The sequence below is a fragment of the Bombyx mandarina genome, chromosome 10 (genome assembly GCF_030267445.1).
Source record: "Bombyx mandarina strain Sakado chromosome 10, ASM3026744v2".
Classification (NCBI taxonomy): Eukaryota; Metazoa; Arthropoda; class Insecta; order Lepidoptera; family Bombycidae; genus Bombyx; species Bombyx mandarina.
Genome location: NC_143217.1, coordinates 4,707,850 through 4,733,839, shown reverse-complemented (window position 1 = coordinate 4,733,839; position 25,990 = coordinate 4,707,850). Strand labels below are relative to the sequence as shown.

General features: G+C 35.2%; 1 protein-coding gene across 2 annotated transcripts in view; it reads right to left on the bottom strand.

Annotated features, from left to right (window-relative positions):
- Positions 1–25,990, bottom strand: part of LOC149502146 (multicopper oxidase 3-like) — a 63,868-nt gene that overhangs the window by 5,499 nt on the left and 32,379 nt on the right. The window contains exons 2-7 of one of the 2 annotated variants that reach the window (XM_089730225.1): positions 3,294–3,744; positions 2,439–2,723; positions 1,879–2,354; positions 1,294–1,478; positions 381–576; positions 96–308 (exon numbers count right to left, since the gene is read on the bottom strand). In XM_089730225.1, the coding sequence (XP_089586351.1) occupies positions 96–308; positions 381–576; positions 1,294–1,478; positions 1,879–2,354; positions 2,439–2,723; positions 3,294–3,744 (1,806 nt within the window). The remainder of the gene's footprint in view (positions 1–95; positions 309–380; positions 577–1,293; positions 1,479–1,878; positions 2,355–2,438; positions 2,724–3,293; positions 3,745–25,990) is intronic. The other variant, XM_089730226.1, reaches the window with a different exon arrangement.

Sequence of the window (25,990 nt, the reverse complement as noted above, 5' to 3'; positions counted from 1 at the left end):
GCCAACGACAGGCTTTTAAAATCAGAAAGTATTTTGACGAAATAATTTTATTTCGGTAAGTTTGGGTTGGGTAATATATTTTAAATGGGAAATACCTTCATCTACCAATACAATCTCCACAACAGCATTCAGAGGTATGTCAACTTTGTGTGTGCACATGCAGTTTTGTCCACAGTTAGCGGGTCGGTTGTCTCCATTACAGAATTGGTCAGGGTTGATGTCATCATACTGACTGATCAATGGAGCAGGCGGGGACATATATGATATTTCGTCAATCAAACTGATAACGTGGTCTCCTCCAGGGGCAACTGAAGAACCCAAACTCGAATTAATATTACATCTATATTCAAAATGAATTCAAAAAATTTATTTTTTCTTACCCAAGTATCTGTTGTATGTGTTGGGTTGGAAGAGCATCTCTGGTCTGTATACGAAGAATCGGAAGGGCAAAAAGATTTTAACGTCGGGTCTCTCCTGAAGGATGGCGGGGTCGATGTTCTGAGCGTTTTTCAATTGGCTCACGCAAATAGCATCGTTTCTTGATATATTACATCTCGCGTCCAAGGGGTTCATCACCTGAATGGTTAGTGGGAACAAAGGTACGTGCAGTTACTAAATATACGTGCAAATTATACAATTCTACTTTACCATATTTTACAAACTAACTACATTGGTAAAAGTGTATCATTACAAGTTCGTTGTAGGTATTATACCTATAAAATGATGGACGATTTTAATTATTTTCGATCTCATTTTTAAACCCGTTTCGATTAATAAATTAATTGAAAAATAACTTATGCCCGTATCACTACTGACATATTTACAAGACTGGTTCGTGTGTGAGTGTCCAATTAAGATAGCTGTACTGTTATGGTCTAATTCTTGATCAGCTTGTAAATTAATTTATCGTTGTGAATTAATTGTTGCCGCGAAAAGTTGTATCAAGTCGATCGAAGCATTTATGTTTGAGCAACCGAGTTCTTAGTGCTTGACAGTTTAGGTAAGCTTGATCGAGGTTGTCCTGTCGGCACTAATATCAAGTATGCAATATCCGCCATTTAATAACATAGCAAAGTAGTCTCGTGACATTAACCGTACATTCTATAGACTTACGACAGAGGAAACTCAAAGGAAGCGTAACTCGTCAATACGTGTATCGATGACTTTCAGATTATTGCGACATTTATGTACATTTGTATTACCCATGTTGTATAATATACTATGTAGTTAGACTACGGTTTATGTTCATTGTATTTAAAAAAAAAAAGTATATTTACACAACGTTTAACTTACCACTCCTTGGGGTATTCCGACATCGTAGGTGGGGGCCAGCGAAGATGGTTGGTAAGGTCCTCTAGCGTATCTGAGGATGCCTAATTGTTGTGCTCTCTTAATACCACATTCTCCAAGACCTCGAACTTGGATCCAGTATGCTCCGGGAATGTTGTTAGCTTCGATTACAAAGTCGTATCGTTCCCCTGAAACGATCGATGTAATTCATGAGTAATCCGTTTTTCCGTAATTAGCTTATTAAATGAATAACTAGAAAATTAATTAATGTTGTACAAGAGGAAGCACGTACAACGATGTTATACAATTTAATACGCTTCAGTGGATACGCTACTCGCTGAATGCGTTGTTACAACATTACGAAAATGAGTGTCTTTGATAAAAGGCCGATTACTGCGATCACTTTATTGGATAACAGTAATTTTTTGCACGAACGATCCCAAAAAAGCAAGTAACGAATCTTTATGAAAATTGTGAAACTATTAAAAAACGTGCAGCTCGCAAGCGTCGGCAACGATATGGCTACATCAAAGTATCTTGCAGCGGAAACGAAGTAGTTTTGTCATTAAATTATCGCAACATCCTCACCTGAGAACGAGATTATCGTGTTCACTTGCACGGGTTGCACTGGCTCACCGTCAGTAGCAATAACTGTCAAGTTGTGACCTTCAAATGTGATTTGGGCAGGGCATACCGATGCAAAGGCATTGATCATTCTGAACCTGTAACGTCTACCAGGAGTAATTGTGAAAACTTCCAATGGAGTATTGGTCATGAAGCCAGTGTTAGGATCTCTGAATTGTCCTTTTCCGTTGATCAATACAGATTCGGGGTCCTGTCCAGTATTGACAGCTAAACGTCCTGGGTATCTCTCAGCGGCATCTTCGTGGAGCCAGTCACTTATTAACATGACGTGTGTGGTCAAATCGTAATCATATAAGTGGCTGTTGGGATCCTTTGAAGGAGGTTGACGAACGACAATGCTGCCGTATAAACCATCCAGTTTCTGTAGTCCAGTGTGAGCGTGCCAGAAGTGAGTGCCAGCATTACCTTGCCATTGATATCTGCGAATAAAAACATATTGAGAAATCTATTTTGAAACATTGCTGTTAGTACATTTAGATCTATTTCATTTAATCATAATTTACCTGAAAGTATTCCCTTGCTGAATAGGACATTGCGTGACAAACGGTACACCATCGTAGTATTGAGATCCCCTTTGCCAGATACCGTGCCAATGGATTGTCACCTCCATACCTTCCATATGGTTCTCTACGTCAATTACCACTTTATCGTTTTCGCAAACTTGAATGGAAGGACCTGGTAACATTCTGTTGGCAGTGAGAATACCACGTTCGACGCCATCGGCCAGTACGCATTGGCAATGAGACCAGACCACATTCGTAGCGTTTGGTGTGCATACTTGACAAGCCCTGTAATCAGAATAATTGCAATGATACCAGAAACGAATGCCACGTTTTGATTTCCTTATCAATGTTGTTTAATAATTCAACCTTTTCCTCAGTCGATGCAATTGAAATAAATTTGTTTGCATAAGATCTGTCGTCACCTATCAATTACGTGCTTGGACGGAATTTGGTTCAGTTGGCGTGTGCTCTAGCCCGGCATTGAGATCAATGTTGTTAATAGCCCGTGTGAAACAAACCGTGAAATGTGTGAAATGGAAAAGTCGGTCGATGGGTTGCTTCTTAACGTGAGTACACTAGAGCTTCCGAAAATGATGTTACAAAATTTATAATGTTAAAGATGTTCTCTAGTTAGGTAAACGTTATTATTTATTTTTAAAGCGGGGTAATTTTTAAACTGAACGCTATTAACTGAATTGAATTGACTTCTGCGATCTTATTGTAGTCGTTGTGAAATATTGTGATAACCTTCCGCCTTCTAACAAACAATGCCATTGAGCGTTATTGGTAAATATAATTTTTTCATTCTACCATATTAAAAAATACATATTTTTTTTTTAAGTTTCTGTTACTTACGCTCCCAATACAGTATAAAACTCCAATGTGAAATGATAGTAACAGATCCTTGGTGGTTCGTTTTCCCTGCAGGCTCTGGCACACTCATCAGGGGCCGACAGTGCTGGGTTCCTTCTCAATTCAGCGGTAGCACTACTAGTAAAATCCAAATGTTTCAATGAGGCTTTTCCGTTAATGTTAGAGATCCTGGCTAGAGATGGCAAAGGATTCTTTCTAACGCCCCCACTCAGCGGACCGCTGCCGCTTTTAGCGAAGGGATTCGATGACGGTCCTATAGTACTTCCTATTCCTCCAAAAGTTGTTCCGAATGGGTCATCAGCGCTGGGGTGAGTTTGAACGAGTCCATGGGTGGATGAGAACGCATTACTGCCCGTTTCCCTGAACGGTGTTGCTGTCCCGGCTTGCCACCACGATGCCGATGTGGACTGGTCGTCTGCGGCGTTGATGGCTTCTGAAATCAAAGGCAAAAAAGTATTAAGCTGGAGTACAAGGTTGAACGTTTCGGTCTGTTTCATACGAGGCGACCTGTTTACCTAAATTTTTTAACATAGTCACGTGACGTAATTGTCCTAAGGTATTAATCACGATAAGATCTCACAAGTAAGATGGTTGCTTTATAACGTCGAGAATGTGTTTAGGCTTGTTAAGCTAGTTAGCAAATGAACAATGTGTATTAATTAGCATGATGTATTTCATAATTCAATGTTCCGTTTCTCATTATACTTCGTAATATTAATATATTACATATTTACAATAAGATATTATTGTTGTTGAAATTCGAAATTCAAAGTCAAAACAATAGATCAACGTCATGGCCCATAAATCTTGATTCCTATTTGATACCACGAGTTGGCAAAGCAAAAGTTTAGAATTATTTATAATATTAAAATAATTTTAGCAACGTTTTTCTTTTATAGACGAAATTTTCCTAAAACATGTCAACAGTCACGCACTGTAACATGGTGGTTATAACATTTAGATAATATTGATCTCGACAGTTGTGTGCGACTTATGAAAATTCTCAGACTTCAGTCAAAGAAGCATATCAATAACATTGTTACTGACATGAGTGTAGCATTCGCTGTATATCATGGAACAAAAGATATTTGAGTAATTAATACCTGAACGACGCTATCGATATTTCCAAGATAAATTAGAATATTATTATATACAAGTTCCAAACCACAACATTCGGACCGTCCGAGAAGATTTTCTTTCTGTCGATACCTTTAATATTTAAAATGTGCGAAAGTGTAATTAAAGATTTGTTCTGTTTGCACACATTAATAGAGCGGCGACTCGATATCATTCGATTTTTACTAAAATGAGATGTACATATCAATAAATATAAGATTAGTACTAATATGGACTAAAGTAGTAACTATAGAATTGTATTTTAAAAGAATGGCAGATTAAAATATTATAATATTATATAATTTGACAAAATAACTATACCATAATTCAACGTGGATAATTTAAAGCATAAGGAAAATAATACCTATCACACTATACGTGTTATGATTAATTATAATTGAAACTATACAATGATAATATGTTTATGTCTGCACCCACGTTTGCTGTTTTTCAACAAAATTATATTAAATTAAATTATATTATATAAAATTAAATATTTCGGAATAGAACTTGTTTTCACCTTATCCCACTAGGTGGGGTCGGCACAGCAAATGTTTCTCTTCCATTCTCTTCTATCAGCCGTCATCTCAACACTCACTCCTCTCTCTCTCATATCGTCATTCACACACTCCATCCATGTCTTCTTCGGTCGACCTCTTCCCCCTCTACCTAGCTCTACCATTTCCATACATCTCCTAGTCACATGCATCCTCTCTCTACGCATCACATGTCCATACCACGCTAACGTTTTGTTTTATTATTTCTGGGTACATATTTGGAAAACGTAGTCAGTAATAGTAATTCTACTTGCAAGCATTAAATCTGGAAGGTAGAAACTATGGTGCAATTTAAATAAAAATTAAATACAAACGTTCTGCTGGCACGGTGAAACTCGGTTCCGAATGATACAATCTATATCATTCGAAACTAGACTAGGTTTTCGCAACTAACTCTGCAGGGACACCAAAGCTTAACGTCCTTAAATTAAAGGACTTTTACTTCCGTGTTCATTGGAATCTGTTACATTTAACGTAACATTATTTGAGTATTATAAAGCCGAATACTTGGGTTGCGAAATTATACTTTAATTATACATTCTTTTAGATTTAAAATTGTACGTTACTTGAGTTTTTTTTTTGTGGCGTTAGGCCCGTGGCCTGTGAGACCTTGAACGATACTTTTACTTCCTTATTGGTAAATTCTGTGAATATTGAGAGAAGCAATGTCGATTCGTTGTGTAGTTTTTAATATAATAGAATTATTGGTAGCACTTTTTTCTCGTTTGGAATACTATTGTGAATTGTAAGAAATAGGTATTTTAAAAGACATTTAACTTTTATCTTACGGAACCGTCAAAAGCGATCTTTAAAATATTGTATTAGTTTACTTAGAGCATTTCATAAGACACAAGTAAATTTTTTTCAACAAATCAAAAACATGTCTTCAAATTCTAAAGTTTTAGGGATTAAAATTATGTAATATTTATTGCTCAGTAACACCGCCCTTAAGGCAATTTTGAAGGGAAACTTTCGAAGAGCTTTATCGATGCATGGCGGTATAAATCTTAAGAGAGACATTTTGTAATACTAACGTAATCGAAGTCCAGTGTGGCGAATAAATGTAATTTATTCCCATCGCGTTAAAATGTTATAGTGCAAAAATTTTCCTCATTTATACTTAGTGTTCATAGGCAGGGCTCGGTTTAGCCAGTTTGAGCTGAAGGCAAAATAAACAGAGTTGTGGCACTTGTCCGTGTACGGGCTGAAAATATACTCTACGCTCTCTTTGTATATCTATTATTTAATTTTACAATTAGTGCATTATACATATGTGTTGAGATTGTTAGTGTAATACTAAATTAGAATATAAACAAGCGTTTGTTAAATAGTGATGCATGGTAATTAAAATGCATCCATGACATTCCGCCCGCATATAAAATCAGTCCGCGACCGTGCTGCGCTTATTCTCGGCAGACTCTACCCCATGATCCGTAAGCGGAGTAAAATGTCCCTTCGGAACGAGGTAACACTTGACACAACTTGCATAAGGCCCGTCATGACTTACGTGGTAAATGTGGTGTTCGCTCACGCGGCCCGCACAAACATAGACACCCTCCAATTCCTACAATACCGCTTTTCGGTCCTTCTAATACCGCTTTACCTCGTCGAACTCGGCAAAGAGTCCGACATGCTACCTAGCCTAAACATCAGCCCGCTAAGTTTCTCGCCGGTTCTTCTCAGCGGGTCGCGATTCCGATCCGGTAGTAGATTCATTCGCGAAGCCGCTGCTTTTGAGTTGTTAGGTCTTCTTTGGAGGCGCTCGGGCAGCCGTTAGCAAATTCCCCCTGGCTGAGCCTTTGCTCGCCCACCTGTCCTGGTGAAACTGGAAAAGCCTCTGTGCCACCAATAATCCCTTATTCGCAAAGCAAAAGAGAGTTAAATACGCGATTCTTATAACACCATAGGTTATATACATAAGGTCAAAATTGTTTTTAATACGTATAAATGAATAATTATTGTTTCTTAGTGTCCTACACAATATGAATATGAAAATCCAGAAAAACGTATAAAATATTACATTTTTAAACATTTCTTGTTTTATTGAAAATCTAAAATTAAGTGTAAATGTATAATGTATTCAAAGATATATCAAAATAAGGCACAGACAAAATTCTCTGAACTTCCACAAATAATTCAAGACCAAAATTAGCCAAATCGGTCCAGCCGTTCTCGAGTTTTAGCGAGACTAACGAACAGCAATTCATTTTTATATTTATATAGATAAGTAGCTTTAATATTCAATAGTATTAAAAATCAATAAATCATTAATGTAGTCACCATTTATGTGCCTTTTGTTCACCCGCTCATGCGGAATGTAGTCAGTAGTTATGTATGTAGGCGGAAATTGATTATGTTCAATGAATGCACTCGGACTATGATTAAGAATAATTGACACCTACTATAATTAAAATGCGATTCGTTATTTCTTAATAAAGGGTAAATTTAGTTTTCTGTTGAGAAACTACATATTCGTTGAAATAATAATATTATTTATAGAATATATAATAATTATATAATACGATTCATGATTTAGTAACAGATAACGCTGTGTTAGAGTTAATGGGGAAAATTCATTCTTACACATCTCTACTCTTAAAAAATTTAGCGAGTAATGAAACAAAAAAACGTTTTATTTTAATTTTACAGTAATTAGAAAATAGCATTTTTACATTAGTTTAATTTTGTAACATCAGTTAGAGCTTATGAAACAGAATTAATTGGTTTCTTAATTAAAGTATTTGAGAAATCTAGGTTTTATTTTGCGTTGCGAAATATTTGAAACCGGCACTGGAAAATGAGCTAGTAAGAACCTAAGAACCCTAGCCTGGGTCTGTCAAGAATCAGTCAAGCGAAAAATAGTGAAAGTTGCATCTTTAGTGATGACTCGACCAGAAAGTTGTAGAGTCTTTGCGATTTTAAGATTTAAACTTTATTTTAACTTACTGTGCAAGAAATACTTGAATTATGTGAAATATTCGTATTACGATCCTCCCAAAAACTTTGAAAATATCAGAAACCTTACGCCTCTGACCTTTTTAATATTTTTATGTTTTTTTTTAGCCCAGATGGGTAGATGAGCTCACGGCCCACCTGGTATTACGTGGTTACTGGAGCCCATAGACATTTACAACGTAAATGCGCCACCCACTTTGAGATGTAAGTTCTAAGGTCTCAGTATAGTTACAACGGCTGCCCCACTCTTCAAGCCGAAACGGGGTGGTGGTACCTACCCGTGCGGACTCACAAGAGGTCCTACCACCAGTAATTATAATAATAATAATAATAAAATCCTTTAATTCCGAACTACATGCATGATGAAAGTTAACATTTTTGTGTTTTTTTTTACATTTTATTTCTTATAATATATCTCGCAGTTCGGCGTGCCTCGTGGCATAGGCCTCCACCAGTAATTACGCAAATTATAATTTTGCGGGCTTCATTTTTACTACACCATGTTATTCGTTCACCGTGGAAGTCGATCGTGAGCATTTGTTGAGTACGTTTTTCATTAGAAAAATTGGTACCCACCTGCGGGATTCGAACACCGTTGCATCGCTAGAGATACGAAAGTAGCGGACGTCTTATCCTTTAGGCCACGACGACTTCGACTTTTTTTGGAGTTGTCGAAAAGGCCCTCCTAGTGCAGCAGTTTGGAGTCCATGGATATCATCCCCGAAACACCGCTGCCCACTTTGAGAGGAAAGGTCTAATCTCAATTATTTTTAAATTGAATATAAATTTGTTCAATTCAAAAATTCCTTCAATTGTAATAATGCAATTTTCAACAGACTTTGTAATGTATGTATGTGTTCATTGCGCCGTGTCACACATACGGTAACGCTTATTGACGAACATAAATGCTGAGTATCAATTTCAATTTGCACATAATTTGCATTTCGATGATTACACGAATGTTTGTTGATTGTATCATTTCTAGTTTTAGACTAGATATAGTTCGTTTTTGTTACATTCGTGTTTTGTTTACTGTATTCGTGAAATTTAATGAAATCTTATCTATTTGTTTAATAATTTAGTCTTATATCTTGGACTAGGATAAAACAATATTAATTTTTTAGTTCCGTTAGATAATTAACTGTGTTTTAAAAACAATTTTTTTCTTATAAATGCAATTTTTTTTTGTGAATTTCTTTCATAGTAAAAATTACAACGACATTATAAAATAAAAGTATTGTAGTCCGCGCCGACCGAAAGAGACAAGTAGCAGCACGGTAATATTTATAATGCGTTAAAAAGAAAACATAAATGTATCGCCTGTGTTTTTTTTTGTTTTCGAGGATTCATACTTTTTCATTCTACTCCATTTTTAACACAATACATACCAGAGATATATTTAAACGGTTCATATAGTCAACGAGCTGGAGAAATGGGGTTGGAGTCTCAATCTTGTTGTGTAGCCGCTGCCATAGGTCCAGAATCACCTGACTAACTTTGCACAAATGAAGATAATAATTTTAATCATAATATAATATTCTCTATGTTCACGCAAGCATGCGAGATTATGTGATCGTAATTCGTATTCAGGAAATGTGCGTCGGGATTTGTTATCGAATTAACAAATCTTTGGGCATGCGTTATTAATGAGATGTATATAATTTTTTAAGTACACATCAAGACGAAATCTCGCCTTTAATACGTTTGCTACGTAGAAAAACATGCTCACCGCTCTTTACACAGAAACCAGATTACAATTTTTAATATTTACACGCATTAATCAACACTCATTACGGGTGTTTACATAACATTAGCACTTCGATGACCGGGTGTTAGAAGTGAAACCGTCTCACAAAGCGAACCGGTATGGATGCCATAATACATGATTACGTCAAAGAATCTTATTTTATCAAATGGTAACTGTATGATTGACAATCAACGCTCATGAATGGACGGAGAAAGCATAGATTAGTAAAGTATTTTTTAACATAATAAGTTAACGATATTTTATTGTGATTTATAATTGACGTGTCTACGTTGCCTTCTCTATAGGTTTGCTGAGAGTTTATTTGAATATTTATTGTGTGGTTGGTTTCTAATGCCATTTTAGTAGGTATTATAATTTGCGTAGCTACAAATTAAGGAGCGGACGGTTAGCGTGGTATGGACATGTGATGCGTAGAGAAGATGCATGTGACTAGGAGATGTATGGAAATGGTAGTGCAAGGTAGAGGGGGAAGAGGTCGACCGAAGAAGACATGGATGGAGTGTGTGAATGACGATATGAGAGAGAGAGGAGTGAGTGTTGAGATGACGGCTGATAGAAGAGAATGGAAGAGAAAAATTAGCTGTGCCGACTGCCGACCCCACCTAGTGGGATAAGGTGGAGAAAAAGAAGATTATAATTTGCGTAACTGCTGATGTTAGGACGTCTTGTGAGGTACCATTACTCTGCCTATATCAGCCGCAATATGTGTTACGAGTTCATATCTCATCTGGTGTTAAGTGATAATTAGAGTGCATAGACATCGTGATAGATCAATTGCATAAATGAAAGTATTTACCATGTACTCGTCTCGATATGTCCGATAAACTTTAAATTTGTAATAGCTCCTTGTTTTGCGATTTAGGCGTTAACCAATATCTGTTTTTACGAATTTTGAAGGCGTCGTGACCTGAGGGATAAGATGCCCGGTGCAAATTCCGGTACCAATATTTCTGATGAAATACGTACTTAACAATGGGTAGGTACCACTACCCTGAAGTACCCTGCCTATTTCAGCCGTGAAGCAGTAATGTGTTTCGGTTTGAAGGGCGGGGCAGCCGTTGTAACCATACTGAGACCTTAGAACTTATATCTCAAAGTGGGTGGCGCATTTACGTTGTAGATGTCTATGGGCTCCAGTAACCATTTAACACCAGGTGGGCTGTGAGGTCGTCCACCCAAGTAAGCCATAAAAAAAAGCAAATGTTGACGAATTACTTCCACTGTGAAAGAACAAAATTGTCTAATAAAAATCAAACACGAAAAAAACATAATTTGCGTAATTACTTATAGTAGGTATTGGTGGTCAAGCAGTAATGCATTTCGGTTTGAAGGGTGGGGCAGCTGTTGTACTGAATAACTGAAACTTAGAACTTGTGTCTCAAGATGGGTAGCAGCGTTTCCGTGTTACAGTGACCATTTAGCACAAAATGGGCCGCGAGCTCATGCACCCGTCTTAGCTAGTTAAAAAAAAGACCTAATAGATTTTTCATTTACCATTGTATCTATAATAGAAATGCAAACTAAAACAATGCTGGTAGTTTATGGTGCAAAGATTAATAATTAACACAAGGAACTCCCAGGAAAATGCAGCGTGTCTTATTCTTCCGCTACCTAAAGCAAATTTAATGGTTGCAAAACAAGCTTAGTATTACATAGCGGGTGTATTAGATACATTTCACATCGGAATGCATGCTTGTTTCCTTCTAAAAATAAACAGTCTATACTAATGTTATAAAGAGGAAAGATTTGTTTGTTTGTTTGTATTGAATAGGCTCCGAAACTACTGAACCGATTTGAAAAATTCTTTCACTGTTTGAAAGCTACACTATTCCCGAGTGACATAGGCTATAATCTTTTATGAAAAAAATTAGGGAACTTTACTGAAACGCCAATAATGTAACCTGAGGTGTAAAAAAAATACCTAAAATATTCTTGACATCGCGTGCAAAAACTATTTGATAATAGAATAAAATAATGTACTGCGACTTTGAGAACACATTGTTATTAACAAAAAGTGTCGCGACAGCACTATTATAGTTATGACGCAATAAGTGTTCTTTTATTTAAGAAAATAAAACAACCTCAAATATCGTTGAAATTTTTGTTAAAGACCCGAGCGGAGCCGAAGCGGACCGCTAGTATTTTATAAATGAGGCTTACAATCCCATAGGTGATTTTGAACATGCAATTCTTTCTACGTTATCTTTAATTAAGTTAAATTCAACATGTTATATTCTTACGCAAATAACAAAGGCGTAAATGAGAGCTATTAAAAGTCAAAAGTGAAAGTAGTACCGATAGCAACATTGCTTCCGTAACTGACAGCAATTAATTCGGGCACCGCAATGCAAATTTTAATTAGGCTATGAAATGTTTTATTTGAAGAAACAATAATAATAAAATGACGTCGTCGTGAGTTAATGAGAAATCGCATGTGGCGAATCCATTAGTAATCAAACAAAGATAGATAAATAAGTTTTCTTAAAATCATAATATTTCGTGTTCCGAAATAATTTATTTTAATTGAGTAAAATGATAAATAGTCCACGATTATCCTTTAAAGGCTAAATGTATCATGAATCTTAAAACTGTGTCAGTTATTATCTTGTTGAACTTTGCCCGATGCACGTACAAAATCGGTGTTAGATTTTCTTGTCAGATTCACGGCATGAGCGATAAAATCAAATAATTTGTTAAAATGTGGTCGGTCAATGAAAGTCCCATGTAGTTTTGTCCAAGGATAATAGAATGGGGTTCTTGCGAAATTTCACTATCCGTATAAGCGTAAAGCCGTGTATTTTTAATCATGATACCCCTAAAACTAAGTGAATTATTATCAAGCTCTTGCTTAATCTATTCCCAAATTAATTTCGAATTACACCATTCGCCTTGACATTGACAAGGAAGATTATGAGCACGCAAGTATTGTAGTTATTCGGAACAAATGTGTAATTAGAGGTATAACTATTATGCAAACATATTTTTGTGTATGTATCTGCATTTAAAGCCGTTTTCGTTGTGATATCTGTAATTTAACTTTTGTAATATCCTGTTATTATTTTCGTAAGTGTTTAAACGTTACACCTTCGAGAGTGCCTTGTACTAAAATTTGATCACGAATTGACAACACACAATATAGTAGTAATATAATTAAATTGATTTATTTCGAGAAAACTAAAATTAAGTAAAGTTAGTTAATTGTTGAATAATAAAATTGTGATTTCTGTGGAAAATCAGAACTGATATTAAGACATGAACGAACTTACTTGGACATAAATAACAAAAGCAATTTTAATATTATAAAGTTATGTTTCGGCCAAGCTAACAAAAGCCAAAGGCGTTAATTTTTATACCATCAGTGAATTGTAGTGAATTGTAGTTGAATAAGAAGAAATATTAATTTATTTTTTTATCACATTATAGTAGTAATAAAATTAAATTGATTTATCTCGAGAAAACATATTAAGTAAAGTTAATTAATTGTTGAATTAATAAAATTGTGATTGCTATGGAAAATCAGAACTAATATTAAGACATGAACGAACTTACTTGGATATATAACAAAAGCAATTTGAATATTATAAAGTTATGTTTCGGCCAAGCTAACAAAAGCCAAAGGCGTTAATTTTTATACCATCAGTGAATTGTAGTTGAATAAGAAGAAATATTTATTTAATTTTTTTCGTTAAATTTTTATTCTTAGATCTGTAATAATATCCTTTCTTTGTTTCATTATTTTCACAAATTAGAAATAATGATAAGGTTATCAAATAAAATTCACACTCTAGAAAAATCTCTTTGTAAATTAATGGATACCCTCCGTGAGCCCTGATCTCCTCGTAGTAGTCTATTTCAAGCAATTTCGTGTAACAATCAATATATTTTCTTTACAAATTACTGCTTTAGCCGAGGAATAAAATTTCATCGAGTAAATCGTTGGACTAGATATTATTTAATGCTGATAATTAAGTTACTATATCCCTTTTAAGTAAACAACGTACTAGGAATTCAGTCTTTTTTTTTTCAGTAATCGTATTATCGAAAACTCCTTAGTCAGTCGCTATCATCGGTTCAATTAGTTTGATTGAGTTAGACATTTATGGACAATTAAGTCATTAAAAGAATTTTGCGATTTGAAACAAGTATCGGTGTTGTTTTTCAGCTGTTTATTGCGCGTGACACGTTGATGTATAACATTAATTGGTATCGTTACGTACCTAATTAATACGAAAAAAAAAAAACTAATCACGTAAGAAGCTAATTCGTGAAAATATGTTCGGTGCTGTAAATAGTTGACTTACGGATACTTTATTACGTGCTGAGCTAGCCAGTAATTGCTATGATTATCAATTTTAAGGCCATGAAAATTGTATAACTTGATAATAGTGAAACTGCTTTATGTATGATTTTATTGGGTGACTTGATAGAAACCATTGTCTTGGAGCAAATTGATTTCCGGGAGGTTTTGTTTGAAATGATTTTGATTTGAGAGGCTATGCTGGTATGGTAATTTCCTGGTGAAGGTAAGAAATCAATATAGTTTTAGACCGGTTCGTGTTTTGTAATCAGTGTATTTAGAGCGCGTTTTGTATTGATAATTACATATAAATTATTTAATTGTAGCAGATTTATGTTACTTTGCTTTTCATAGCCGTTCGTTCATCTGTATTGTTCGGTAATAACTATATTCGTAATTGATTCGTAGAGATCTAAAGTAAATCCAATATCTTTTCTGTCGAACGTTTGACGTTTTACGCTTAGCTTCTGACGTTTTAATCTATAAAAAAATGCTTGTAAAAAATGAATTGCTATTCGTTAATCTCGCTAAAGCTCGAGAGCGGCTGGACAGATTTGGCTAATTTTGGTCTTGAATTATTTGTAGAAGTCCAGAGAATGTTTAAAAGGTAGATAAATATGAAAATGCTCGGAATATAAATAAAAATAACTATTTTGTTTTTCTTTTGATGTGTCCCGCCTCGGACGGATTCCTTTTGTTTGTTTTAAGTTTACCAAAAGTTTAGGTCTTTTATTTATCGATTGAGGCACAACGAAGTCTGCCGGGTCAGCTAGTATTAAAAAAAAGGTAAGATCAATCCTGCTTCTAATTCCAACATGTTATTATTATATTCTTGTCGAAATGTACATTTTACTGGGAATCTGTACGGTCGCTGCATAATTTTAGGTGTTTCAGTCAATAAACTAAATAAATCTTAGTGTAACTAATTATATCGTCTATGTAAAATATTAGTTACAGATAAATGTTTCTATTTGTTTCTTGCAACAATGTAGCACAAAAGGGACTTGGTCGATTGTGTGTCGGCGTAGGTTTCTTGAAGTTCGCATAATTATCACTTTAAATGGAGCTCAAAACTGGGTCTCGTGAGAAACTTCGGTTTTCTTCTAATAAGGACAATGGTGTACGACGGATCAAGAACATGCCGTTTCGTAAGCACATTTTGGTTTACTGCCTTTGGAACTTGCTGTTTAGAAATTTAGTGCAATAAATTCTGCGAGTTTATACATTGAATGTTGTGTTTAAATCTATGATGAATGTGTATATTATATTGTATAAAACGAAGTTATCTATCGATTGTATTACATGCCTATCATAATCACCACGTATAATAGACTATGGGTGAATGACAGTGGGTGCTCATGATGCAAAGTAACGCTATATAATAATAATAAAATCGTTTTTTGCCTTTCACACAGATTTGGATTATTACAGGTAGATAAATAAAAGGAAAGAAAAAAGGCAAAAGGGGGTGGCTCAGCTAATGCTGTTCAAAGTCGATACATCGAAAAGCATATTTTATTTTAGTTTTTTGATTAAAGTATAAATAAATTTTACGCTTCTAATTCATATACTTGGTTTTATCTCTATTGATTCTTTGTTCAGTGACTTATGTTTTTCTTTGGATTTCGGTATTTGTTCCATGACCTTACAGTGGTCCGCTTATGTCTTAATGTAATCATAATTCTCCTGCCCTTCTCCCAGTCACTTGAGGTCGGCGCAACACGTTTTCTCCTTCTATACTCCTCTATCATACACCGTTTCTTCGCTCACTCCCCTCTTACACAGATCGTCTTTCACGCAATCCGTTCATTTTTTCTTAGATCTACCTCTTCTTCTATAGCCTTCCATATTCATAGTTTACACTCTCTTACCAACCTCATTGTCATTTTGTCTGATCATCTATGTCTTAATGTAATATTAAAACTATTTGTGTGCGAATCCCACATGCCGACTGATTTATGATGTTTTTAACTTTGAAATTTGTTCGTTAAACTATTTCATACAATATATACCGTGTATTCATCATTTTGTATATGATAGTGCATCTTTCATTTAAATTGAAACTTTTTAGTGTCATTCGTGTTTGCGTGAAAGTTCCCAATATAAGTAGCTTAACAAACCGTCAACATATAATTTATGTTGCACGTGCAATATGTGTTTCTAAATTTGTTTAAAGTTATATCTACACGATAAATCTTAGTATATTTAAGTGGTTAAAAATTATATAGTTGCCTGTTATGCTTGATTTCACGTTCAGTCGGCCTTAGCGAGTGATAATTAGTACATTTTAACCTTACCAGCTCTAGGAAAATGAAGTGTTCATTGTGATGGAATTTCAATGAAGTTTTTACCTGGAAAAAATAATACAAGAATGAGATTTCGATAAATCATCAGGAAATATATTACTTTGAGGTTTAAGGAAAAAATAAAGGCTCTCACTCGTGAATCTCCTCGTTGAAGTCGGGTAATTTTTTTTTATGACTCTTAAAATAGCCACCGTCCATTAGACTTAAAATTATAGTAGTTATTTATTATTATAACAGATATATGTTGCGGTATATGTAGTTGCCTACGTAAACTGTTTATATCATTGTTCTAGATGGTTGGAAAAAAGCACAGTACCCAATATGTATGAAATAACGTTAATGACGTCACTTACATCGAGACCTTACGTAATGTCTCCATTGCATCCTAAATTTGCTAAAGATTAAGAGCCACGATATTTATAGGGACCTAAAGAGGAGAGAGCCGGTACTTAAAGGAACCGGACTACAGCTGCGAGTACTACTATGCAGGAGGATTGAAATTCATATCTGAAACCGTATGTTTAACTGATTGCCTTATATGCTAAAATGAATACAGCCGACAATTTACACCAATAATTGAAAAATAATTACAATTGTAAGACAGTATTACTTCAATATAGTTTAATAACTGAAATAATTTAGAGCAATAAAGGTCAGACCGCGAGAGAACCTAGACTAATTGATTTCAACATAAGCATAGTATATTAGTAGTTAGTACACATATGAAATGCATAAGTACACGTATTCTGTAACGCAATAAAAACTTCTTTGTGTAATGGGTAGGTAATTTGGTGTTTGTATGTGTAATCCCCGTGAAATCGCAGTCGCCGTATCGAGTTTCAAAATGTATAGTCGATTTCAAAAGCGAAAGCGGTGCGCGATTTTTTTTTCTCAATATAATTGTGTAAATGTTTAGCGGCTTACACTGGTAAACGTGAAATTTATTTAGAGGCATGTGCGTCACAATGATAATTAATTTCGAATGTAATTATCAACCATAGGCAATTTTTATATTTGTTCTTGAATATTAGCCTGGTAGTGGTTACAGGTCCAATATAATAACCGTACCATATCTACCTACCTACCATCAGAGATAAGGTCGTAGACTTTATTTTATTTTATCACGGCATGACTGATTCGTTGCTGAAATAAGCAAATGCTAACGTTAATTTTATTATTTATTCCTTCAGCATGGAAACGTTCGTGAGCACGTGCTATGAACATATTTCACGATGTTAATGATGTTCGGAACCTATGAACGTGCTCTGTAGGTTTCCAGTGTATTTTTCTTTTATTGACTGTGAATTCTGCGTGGCTTGTTCGCTCTGTAGTCGTATTTAATAACCAAATTTTCAACCGTGATTCGTTCTGCATAAGTTTCCTTTCTGTTAGTTTTCATATTTAATCTTCATGATACCCAAAGTGATTTAGATGTAGTTTTCAGTGTATTGAAGTAAACTTGGATTATTAATATCCGATTCTTTGTTTCGTTGGAGCCAATACAAGACAAGTTAAAATATGTGTGTAAAGAAAAACCTTTATCGTGTAAAATCTTTGAAGTACTATAGTTTTAAAAAAAAAATTCTTAGACGGAATCACTCACCTGCCTGTCATCGTCAGTGAAGAGGGTAGTTCAGTTTTGCATAGTGTAATAATGTTGCTTAAAATATTAATTTTAAAATAGATTAAGGGCTTTAAATGTTGTTTTTTTATATCACTTAAAACGGAATTAAGTTTTTTATTGTTTATTTATTCTGAAGTATTCCATTTCATTATATGTGTACATGAATGTATGCATGAAACAGACAAATAAATATACGCTTGTCTTCCATGACTTAGTTCGTGATAAAAATAAAAATAATTATTGTTTGGAAAGAAGTATAATCGTAATTTTTGCATAGTAATCTGCTCAAAAGCGATTAAAGTAATCTTGGGTTCGTATGAAATTAACGTATTATAATATCTTGTTTGTTTCATCTAAGACGCCCAAAAGCTTGTGATTGTCAGTTACGAGAAAAACACTGATTCAAAAATGTTTTTATTTATTTATAGTTAGTTGCCTTTATCATTTAGCATTCGACTGGGCTTAGCTTAAACTCACCAAGATATCATTCAGAAATTATATTATTCAATTATGTATATAGTAATAACAATGGTGCATATATTATGAATCCTTAAAAATCTTTACTAGATATCATTAACAATTTTGTAAAGGTTTCTATTCCAATTAAAAAAATTATCAGGGAACGATATAATATTATTGAGAAGTGATAAATCTTAATTGTTATCGGTTCTGGACTGACCGAATTATTATTTTATTTATTAATGATACATCAAACGTCAATGAATTTGACAGTTGAGTGCGGTGGCAGTGTAATCTGTGGATCGGAAGTGTATTGAAGACAGATGCGTCAGATTTGAAGGAAGGATGAGTACTCACGTAATGTGTGCTAGCGTGTGATGGCGATGTGTTAATGATAGAATTGCTTAGGGGCATATTATCTAATTCGTTTTTGTGATTCCCTATTGAATAAACAATAGAAGCTATGGAAAGTTTGATTGATAAGTCGTGTCTTCTGAATTCATGACATTCAAGACGGGCCTATAAAATTTCTGATTAACACGAAAACAGCACCTGTGTGCTTAGTGCGAGTTTTTTAACGTTCTCGACAGCGTAAAAGTTAGCCCAATTTTGTATGCAGTTGGAACAGCGCCCCTAGCGGCAAATGATCCCACTCCATACAAATATGAGCTAACTTTTACGCTATCGAGAACGTTAAAAAACTCGCACTAAGCACACTGTGCTGCCAAATAAATAAATGTGTTATCATAATTGGTTAGAGGTTCGCGTCAAAATCGAATGAAATAACGCTGAATCTATTGCGTGAAACAGAGCAAGACCGATATTAGAAATAAAAAAAGATTCGATTTCTTAATTCGACCAGACCTCAACCTTAATTATTAACGCATTGATAACCAGACAATGTATGGTTGACCCAATCATATTTATTATGAGAGGGTCGTTAAAAGATTTATTACTAATTATTACGTGGGACAAAAAATGTTTCTCACAAGAAAATACCAGATTACACATTGCTGTGTTAAAAAAAGATATATGAACATGCTTTTGGATTTATAATATTGCCAAAGTGCTATGAAGCGAATAAGTCACGTTTTTTTGTAGAATATAAAAATTAAAAAAAATACATTAATATTTTTCATTGACATTGAAAACATTTAAAAAGCGAAAAATGTTGATCTTCTTAAATACAAAGTTCAGACGGAGACTCCGTGTCAATGCGTGCTGCCTTTTTTCCTAACCAGTTTCATATACAACCTTCTTAGAACCTATCTCAAGTACTGGTGATAAGACGTGTTTATAAGCTCGAGACGCATCTTTTCACTCATTGTTGTTTGAATAACAAAAACCGACTTTAATATTTCACGCCTACGAATAATTATTAATTTAATTCACTTAATAATTAGGTGGATTGAGTGTTTGTTTTCCTATTTCTAATTATAAAAACCATAGCTAATAGACTATAGAATAAATACTCGTCTATCAAAGTTACTCTCAAATAGTGTTTTGTTTATGATTGAAAGATTACTTACTGGTGGCCCGAAGGCCTTTCCAGTTTCACCAGGACAGGTGGGCGAGCAAAGGCTCAGTCAGGAGAGGTGGGATTTGCTAACAACTGCCCGAGCGCCTCCGAAGGAGACCTAACAACCCAAGAGCAATTGTTTCGCGAATTAATCTACTACCGGATCGGAATCGCGACCCGCTGAGAAGATCCGGCGAGAAACTCAGCTCGCTGATGAAAGCTTACTGGTGGCTCGAAGGCCTTTTCAGTTTCACCAGGACAGGGGGGCGAGCAAAGGCTCAGTCAGGAGAGGTGGGATTTGCTAACAACTGCCCGAGCGCCTCCGAAGGAGACCTAACAACTCAAGAGCAATTGCTTCGCGAATGAATCTACTACCGGATCGTAATCGCGACCCGCTGAGAAGATCCGGCGAGAAACTCAGCTCGCTGATGCATGGGTTAGGTTGCACGTCGACCTCTTTGTCGAGTTCGACGAGTACGGTTACCTGGTCTCAAATAGTAAGTGTTTATTTTAGGTAGGAATTATCGTACAACAATTTGTTTACATAATCTATATAGTGTGATAGAATTCGTGTCTCTTGCTACCGAACACAACTGTTGTTGGAAATTGGCAACGTAACGCAAATTCCAATACGGACATTGTTGTAACGTGTACGATTTCATACCTGCACGTTGCTTTGTTTGTTTTACAAAGCAACTGCCGTTGTAGGCTTATAAAGAGCTTACGTAATAATGAACTACATTTATTTCACGTAACACGTTACGAACAAAAACTCTCTTGAAGCATTTACAATTTGGTAATCGAAATCTTTAATTGATTGCTTTCATTACTTACTGGTGGTAGGACCTCTTTTGAGTCCGCGCGGGTGGGTACCACCACCCTGCCTATTTCTGCCGTGAAGCAGTAATGCGTTTCGGTTTGAAGGGTGGGGCAGCCGTTGTAACTACTTGAGACCTTAGAACCTGTATCTCAAGGTGGGTGGCGCATTTACGTTGTGGATGTCTATGGGCTCCAGTAACCACTTAACACCAGGTGGGCTGTGAGCTCGTCCACCCATCTAAGCAATAAAAAAAAAAAAAAAATCGTTATTGGTTTTTATAAGAGAATTATTCTGCCTCTTGGCCCTAATAAGCTACTATTGTTATATTAATGAATAATTTTAAAACCGTTATGCACATAATACACGATCGCTAATATTTTGTGGTTGACGATGTTGTTGAAGTCTTAGCCAACAATAATATAGCAGTATATTTTTATATTTAAATAGTCACAGTCGAAATGATTCAGCGTCTTTTCCGTGTTTGTTACGCGATTTCACTAAAAATCCTTTTTTTTAATTGCTTAGTTGGGTGGACGAGCTCACAGACCACCTGGTGTTAAGTGGTTACTGGAGCCCATAGACATCTACAACGTAAATGCGCCACCCGCCTTGAGATATAAGTTCTAAGGTCTCAGTATGGTTACAACCGCTGCCCCACCCGTCAAACCAAAACACATAGTAACACAAAGCAGTAGCTTCACGGCAGAAATAGGCAGGGTGCTGGTACCTACTCGAGCGGACTCACAAGACGTCCTACCACTAGTAGCAACTGCGATCTTGCGAATAGTTTCTTTTACTACTTGTTCCTGAAAAATGTTAACATGAAATTGATATAAATCTCGAGATGTCAAATGCTAAATTTGCACGAAGGCGGTCCGGTCCAGACTTGATTTGTGATAAGAAAATTTACAGTTACGTAGTTAATTATGTATTGCATTGACTAGTGTTTATACTATAAATTTAAAATGTAGGCGGACTTGATCGCGTCGAAGCTTTGTCGGAGTATTACAGCTTTTGTAGAATTTTTGCGTGTTTGATTGCACTCAAAAAATAATAATTAAAACAACCTAAAAAAAACGTATAAGAAGGGTTTTACTAATGTAAGGTTTTTTTTCTTTAACAAACAATGTTTTTTTTTAGATCGATTTATGAGCTCACGTCCCACCTAGTGTTAAGTGGACTGGATCTCATAGACAACATAAGCAACGTAAATGCCGCCAACACTTTGAGACATGAATTCAAGTCTCAGTTTTTTAGTACAACGGCTACCTCACCCTTCAAGCCTAAGCGAACATAACTCACTTTTTTATAGTATTTAGTGATAATGTATGTATAGAAAAAAGGACTAACTATATGCATTTAAATAAATAACTAAACAAACTGTATACATTAATTACTGTTAATAATATACATGTTTAAATTGAACCTTGACACGGCATTCATAACTCTTGCTTTCGCTGTTCACGGCCAAAATCTTTTTTTTTGCACCAGTTTAAAAGCAATTAACCTAATTCATTGTTATTAAACGTTATTTAAGAGTCCAAAGGATTGTGCTACAAATTATACATTTCTGTTTTAAATAATTTTATGAAAAATATCTTACGTCCGTCATTTCTCGAGTTAATTTATGAATTATTTATGGCGTTTCAATGAGCTTTTTAATGAAAACAAAATATTTTAATGGTTCGAATGATAAGAGTGAGCGGTTTGACTGTGTCCCTGAGATCACTTGAAATTTAATGCATCCTCGTATAATAGAATTTTTTACATGTTCTTACAATAACACTATTTTTATTTTTACGGCATAAATACAATTGCATTTTTTTCAAGTCACATCCCTAATTTACCTATCACGTTTGTGAACCACAACCCGAGTTGGTGTAAGCACTGTAAATATATAATATATATAAAAATGAATTACTGTTCGTTGGTCTCGCTAAAACTCGAGAACGGCTGGACCGATTTGGCTAATTTTGGTCTTGAATTATTTGTGGAAGTCCAGAGAAGGTTTAAAAGGTAGATAAATTTCATTTTGTTTTTCCTTTGATGTGTCCCCCCTTCGGACGGATTCCTTTTGTTTGTTTAAAGGTTATTTTATACAAAAGTTAAGGTCTTTTATTTACTTATATTCATAAAGGATATTTTCGTAAAATATAGTGGGGTTTATCCGAAAATCGTTTAACAAAATTGCAATACAGCCGGATTTCAAAATTGCGGTCAGTATACGCTAAATAAATATTTCTAATTATTCAGTTTATCATTTAAATTATTAGTTATTTGCTGTTTTGGCATCGGTCTTGTCCATCGAAAAATAGGTAATGATACTCGTTGTACTTGTAGTCATACGACTATGTTATATTAGATTTTGGGACATGCACCAAAAATTTTCAAACCTTTTATGAAAACCCAACGCATGAATTGAATTACCAACATCGAATTCAAAATATTTTATAAAAATAATGTCTATTTCTAGAGTCAGTTCTAAGCTCCCACTACAAAAAATACAAAAAAAGTTAAAATGTTTTTACGTTGTATACCCAATCTCAGATTCGTAAGATTACAGGTTCATCATACATTAAAAGTGCAGTGCGCTAAGTATCCATCAATCACAGCCTTGTCAATTTGTACAATTAAATAAGCCTGTAATCATCCGATAACTTAATATCGATTTCGCTCGACCACCTGCCAATCATTGGATTCTAAATTAATTTTAAAATGTATTTATAAGTTTTTGTTGACTCAGTGTTATCTTTGACAAGCGAATACTTTCGTACTATTTGATTTGAAGATCAACTTTATTATTTACGCACTTCATTAAATATTCGTGTGAACAAATTTAGGACTTACGCAGTGTTTTTTTTTTAACCTGTACGCTGGTAGACTAGGAGGTTATTCCAGCTATGCCCAGACGGTTAGGTAAGCTCACGGGCTCAATCTGAGAAGGCAGTTTGAATATCGGAGCTCGCCACCCATCTTGAGACATGAGTTAGAGTTTTAATTTTATTGTATTCCGTTGTCCCATCCTTCAAACTGGAACGTATGACTACTTCGTAGCTAGAATAGGGATCACACTATGCTGGTATCATGCACAGATTTTTTTTTATTGCTTAGATGTGTGGACGAGCTCACAACCTACCTGGTGTTAAGTGGTTACTGGAGCCCATTGACATCTATAACGTAAATGCGCCACACACCTTAAGATATAAGTTCTAAGGTCTCAAGTATAGTTACAACAGCTGCCCCACCCTTCAAACCGAAACGCATTACTGCTTCACGGCAGAAATAGGCGGGGCGGTGGTACCTACCCGTGCGGACTCACAAGAGGTCCTACCACCAGTAAAACTACCACCAGTAAAACTGCTGTCCTTTTTCTGGTCAATTTCTCAGTTGCCTTTCACGATACGACAGGCCTACAACCATAAAGCAGATTATCACATATTTACGACAAAGTAAATTTAATGGCTTAAGCAAAAGTTAAACAGAAAATAAGAATAAGTATTTAAAAAGGTTACAGCCGAAGTAATCTCTCTCTATTTTTATCGAAGTCGTTGCGTAATTATTTTTAATTTGAAAACTTATCTTGTATCAGTGGAAATGCTACTATGCCGTGAATCAGATAGTGATAAATTGATTCGTTACATTAGGCCTGTTAAATTTTATTCTAAAGAAACAAGCGATACAATGCATTCCAAATTTATCTTTACGAAACATCTAAATAAACTCAAACGGCCTTTGAAATCGGTCAGTACTGAGCTTGTCTAATTCATGCATGCTAGTGAATTATCATTAGGGCGGTAAACGATCGCTTATCGATACAAATTGTTCGATTATCGATAACGATATAATATTGGGTCTGTGTAGCAATACTACAGTAGGGGCAGCTTAGGACTACAGTATACGGTTTATTATACGATCGCGCTTCGGGCGTTCAGGTATTGTCCATTTTGGAGAATAAAGCCTTTAACAGTCTATGATTCATTGTACGATATTTTGCTTTAGGGCAGAATTAAAGATCGTGAATACCTTCCGCAATCGGGTATTGTTGATTTCCTGTGTTATTCAGATCTGATCGATTGTAGATACAGTTAATAATGAATGTACTTGGTTTATAGGCGTTTGATTTGTTATGAAGATTGCGCTGTATTCATGTTGGTATGTAATAAATCGAAATAACGCGGCAGTGGTTTATTTGCGTTTTTGTTCTCGACCTTGTTGAATATGATTGTGAAAATTCGTTTTCGATATTAATAACAATAATAGAAAGTTAATTGGTACCTACACGTTGACTCACTCAACCCTCAGTCATTAAGACGCAAGAACAGAAGATACACTATCGCTAATGGAAGGGTATAAATTATTTTTTAATCTATTTTTCCATCATGAGATTGTTTTGCAATCAGTTAGTGTACAATTTTAAAATCGCTCCGAAAATCGAACTCGAACTTCGTTGTACGTTAGTTAGTAGGATCTACAGCTAGCCAATAAGGTGATGGAAATTAAACTACATATTTTTTGACGTGACAACGTCTTATAATTCGATGGAGCCGGCTGCACGCACGAAAATAACATGACTCATTGAGGCGTTCCATTTAATGCTTGAAGTGCAAGCGAGAGCGCGCGCGACAAAGAGGCACAATCGGCGTCCGCGTTCGGCAGCGTCCGACATCTGTCTCTCTCCTATTTAAGTGAGCGATGCATCCGCGTGGACAGCTACATTTACATGTTTTCGTCAAGTATGAAGTTCAGTGAAAAGTGAATGTGGTGTCAATTGTCCATACAAAATATCTATCAAACAAATAAAATTCAAATTTTCTTTTGAAAAATGAAACCATTCCATCAGTATTGTCTTATGACGTTGTCACGTTCAATTATCGTCAGTAAACCGACTTTACAGACAAACGTTTTTTTTTTTTTTTTTCAAGAAATTCTTCTCTAATTAAGCAAGCGCTCATATCCGCTGGTGAAACAGTGGCTTAAGCGATAACTTGTGCTCTCATATTCACGCCGCTAAATAGACTGCTCACAACCAGCATTCTCACTAGTATACTATCAGAATACAAATAAATTATTGTTAGAGATCTCAAATCCGCGTCTTCTTAAACAAAAAGCGTGCTTGAAACCACTGAACCATAATACCCGACTAGCCACTTAAGTACTCCTCAATTTGACTGCAATTATATATCGTTAAAAAACTGCAACGTAATCCTTCAGTACAATCATTTTCTTTGTTACAATACCTGATAACGCAAAAGAAAAAA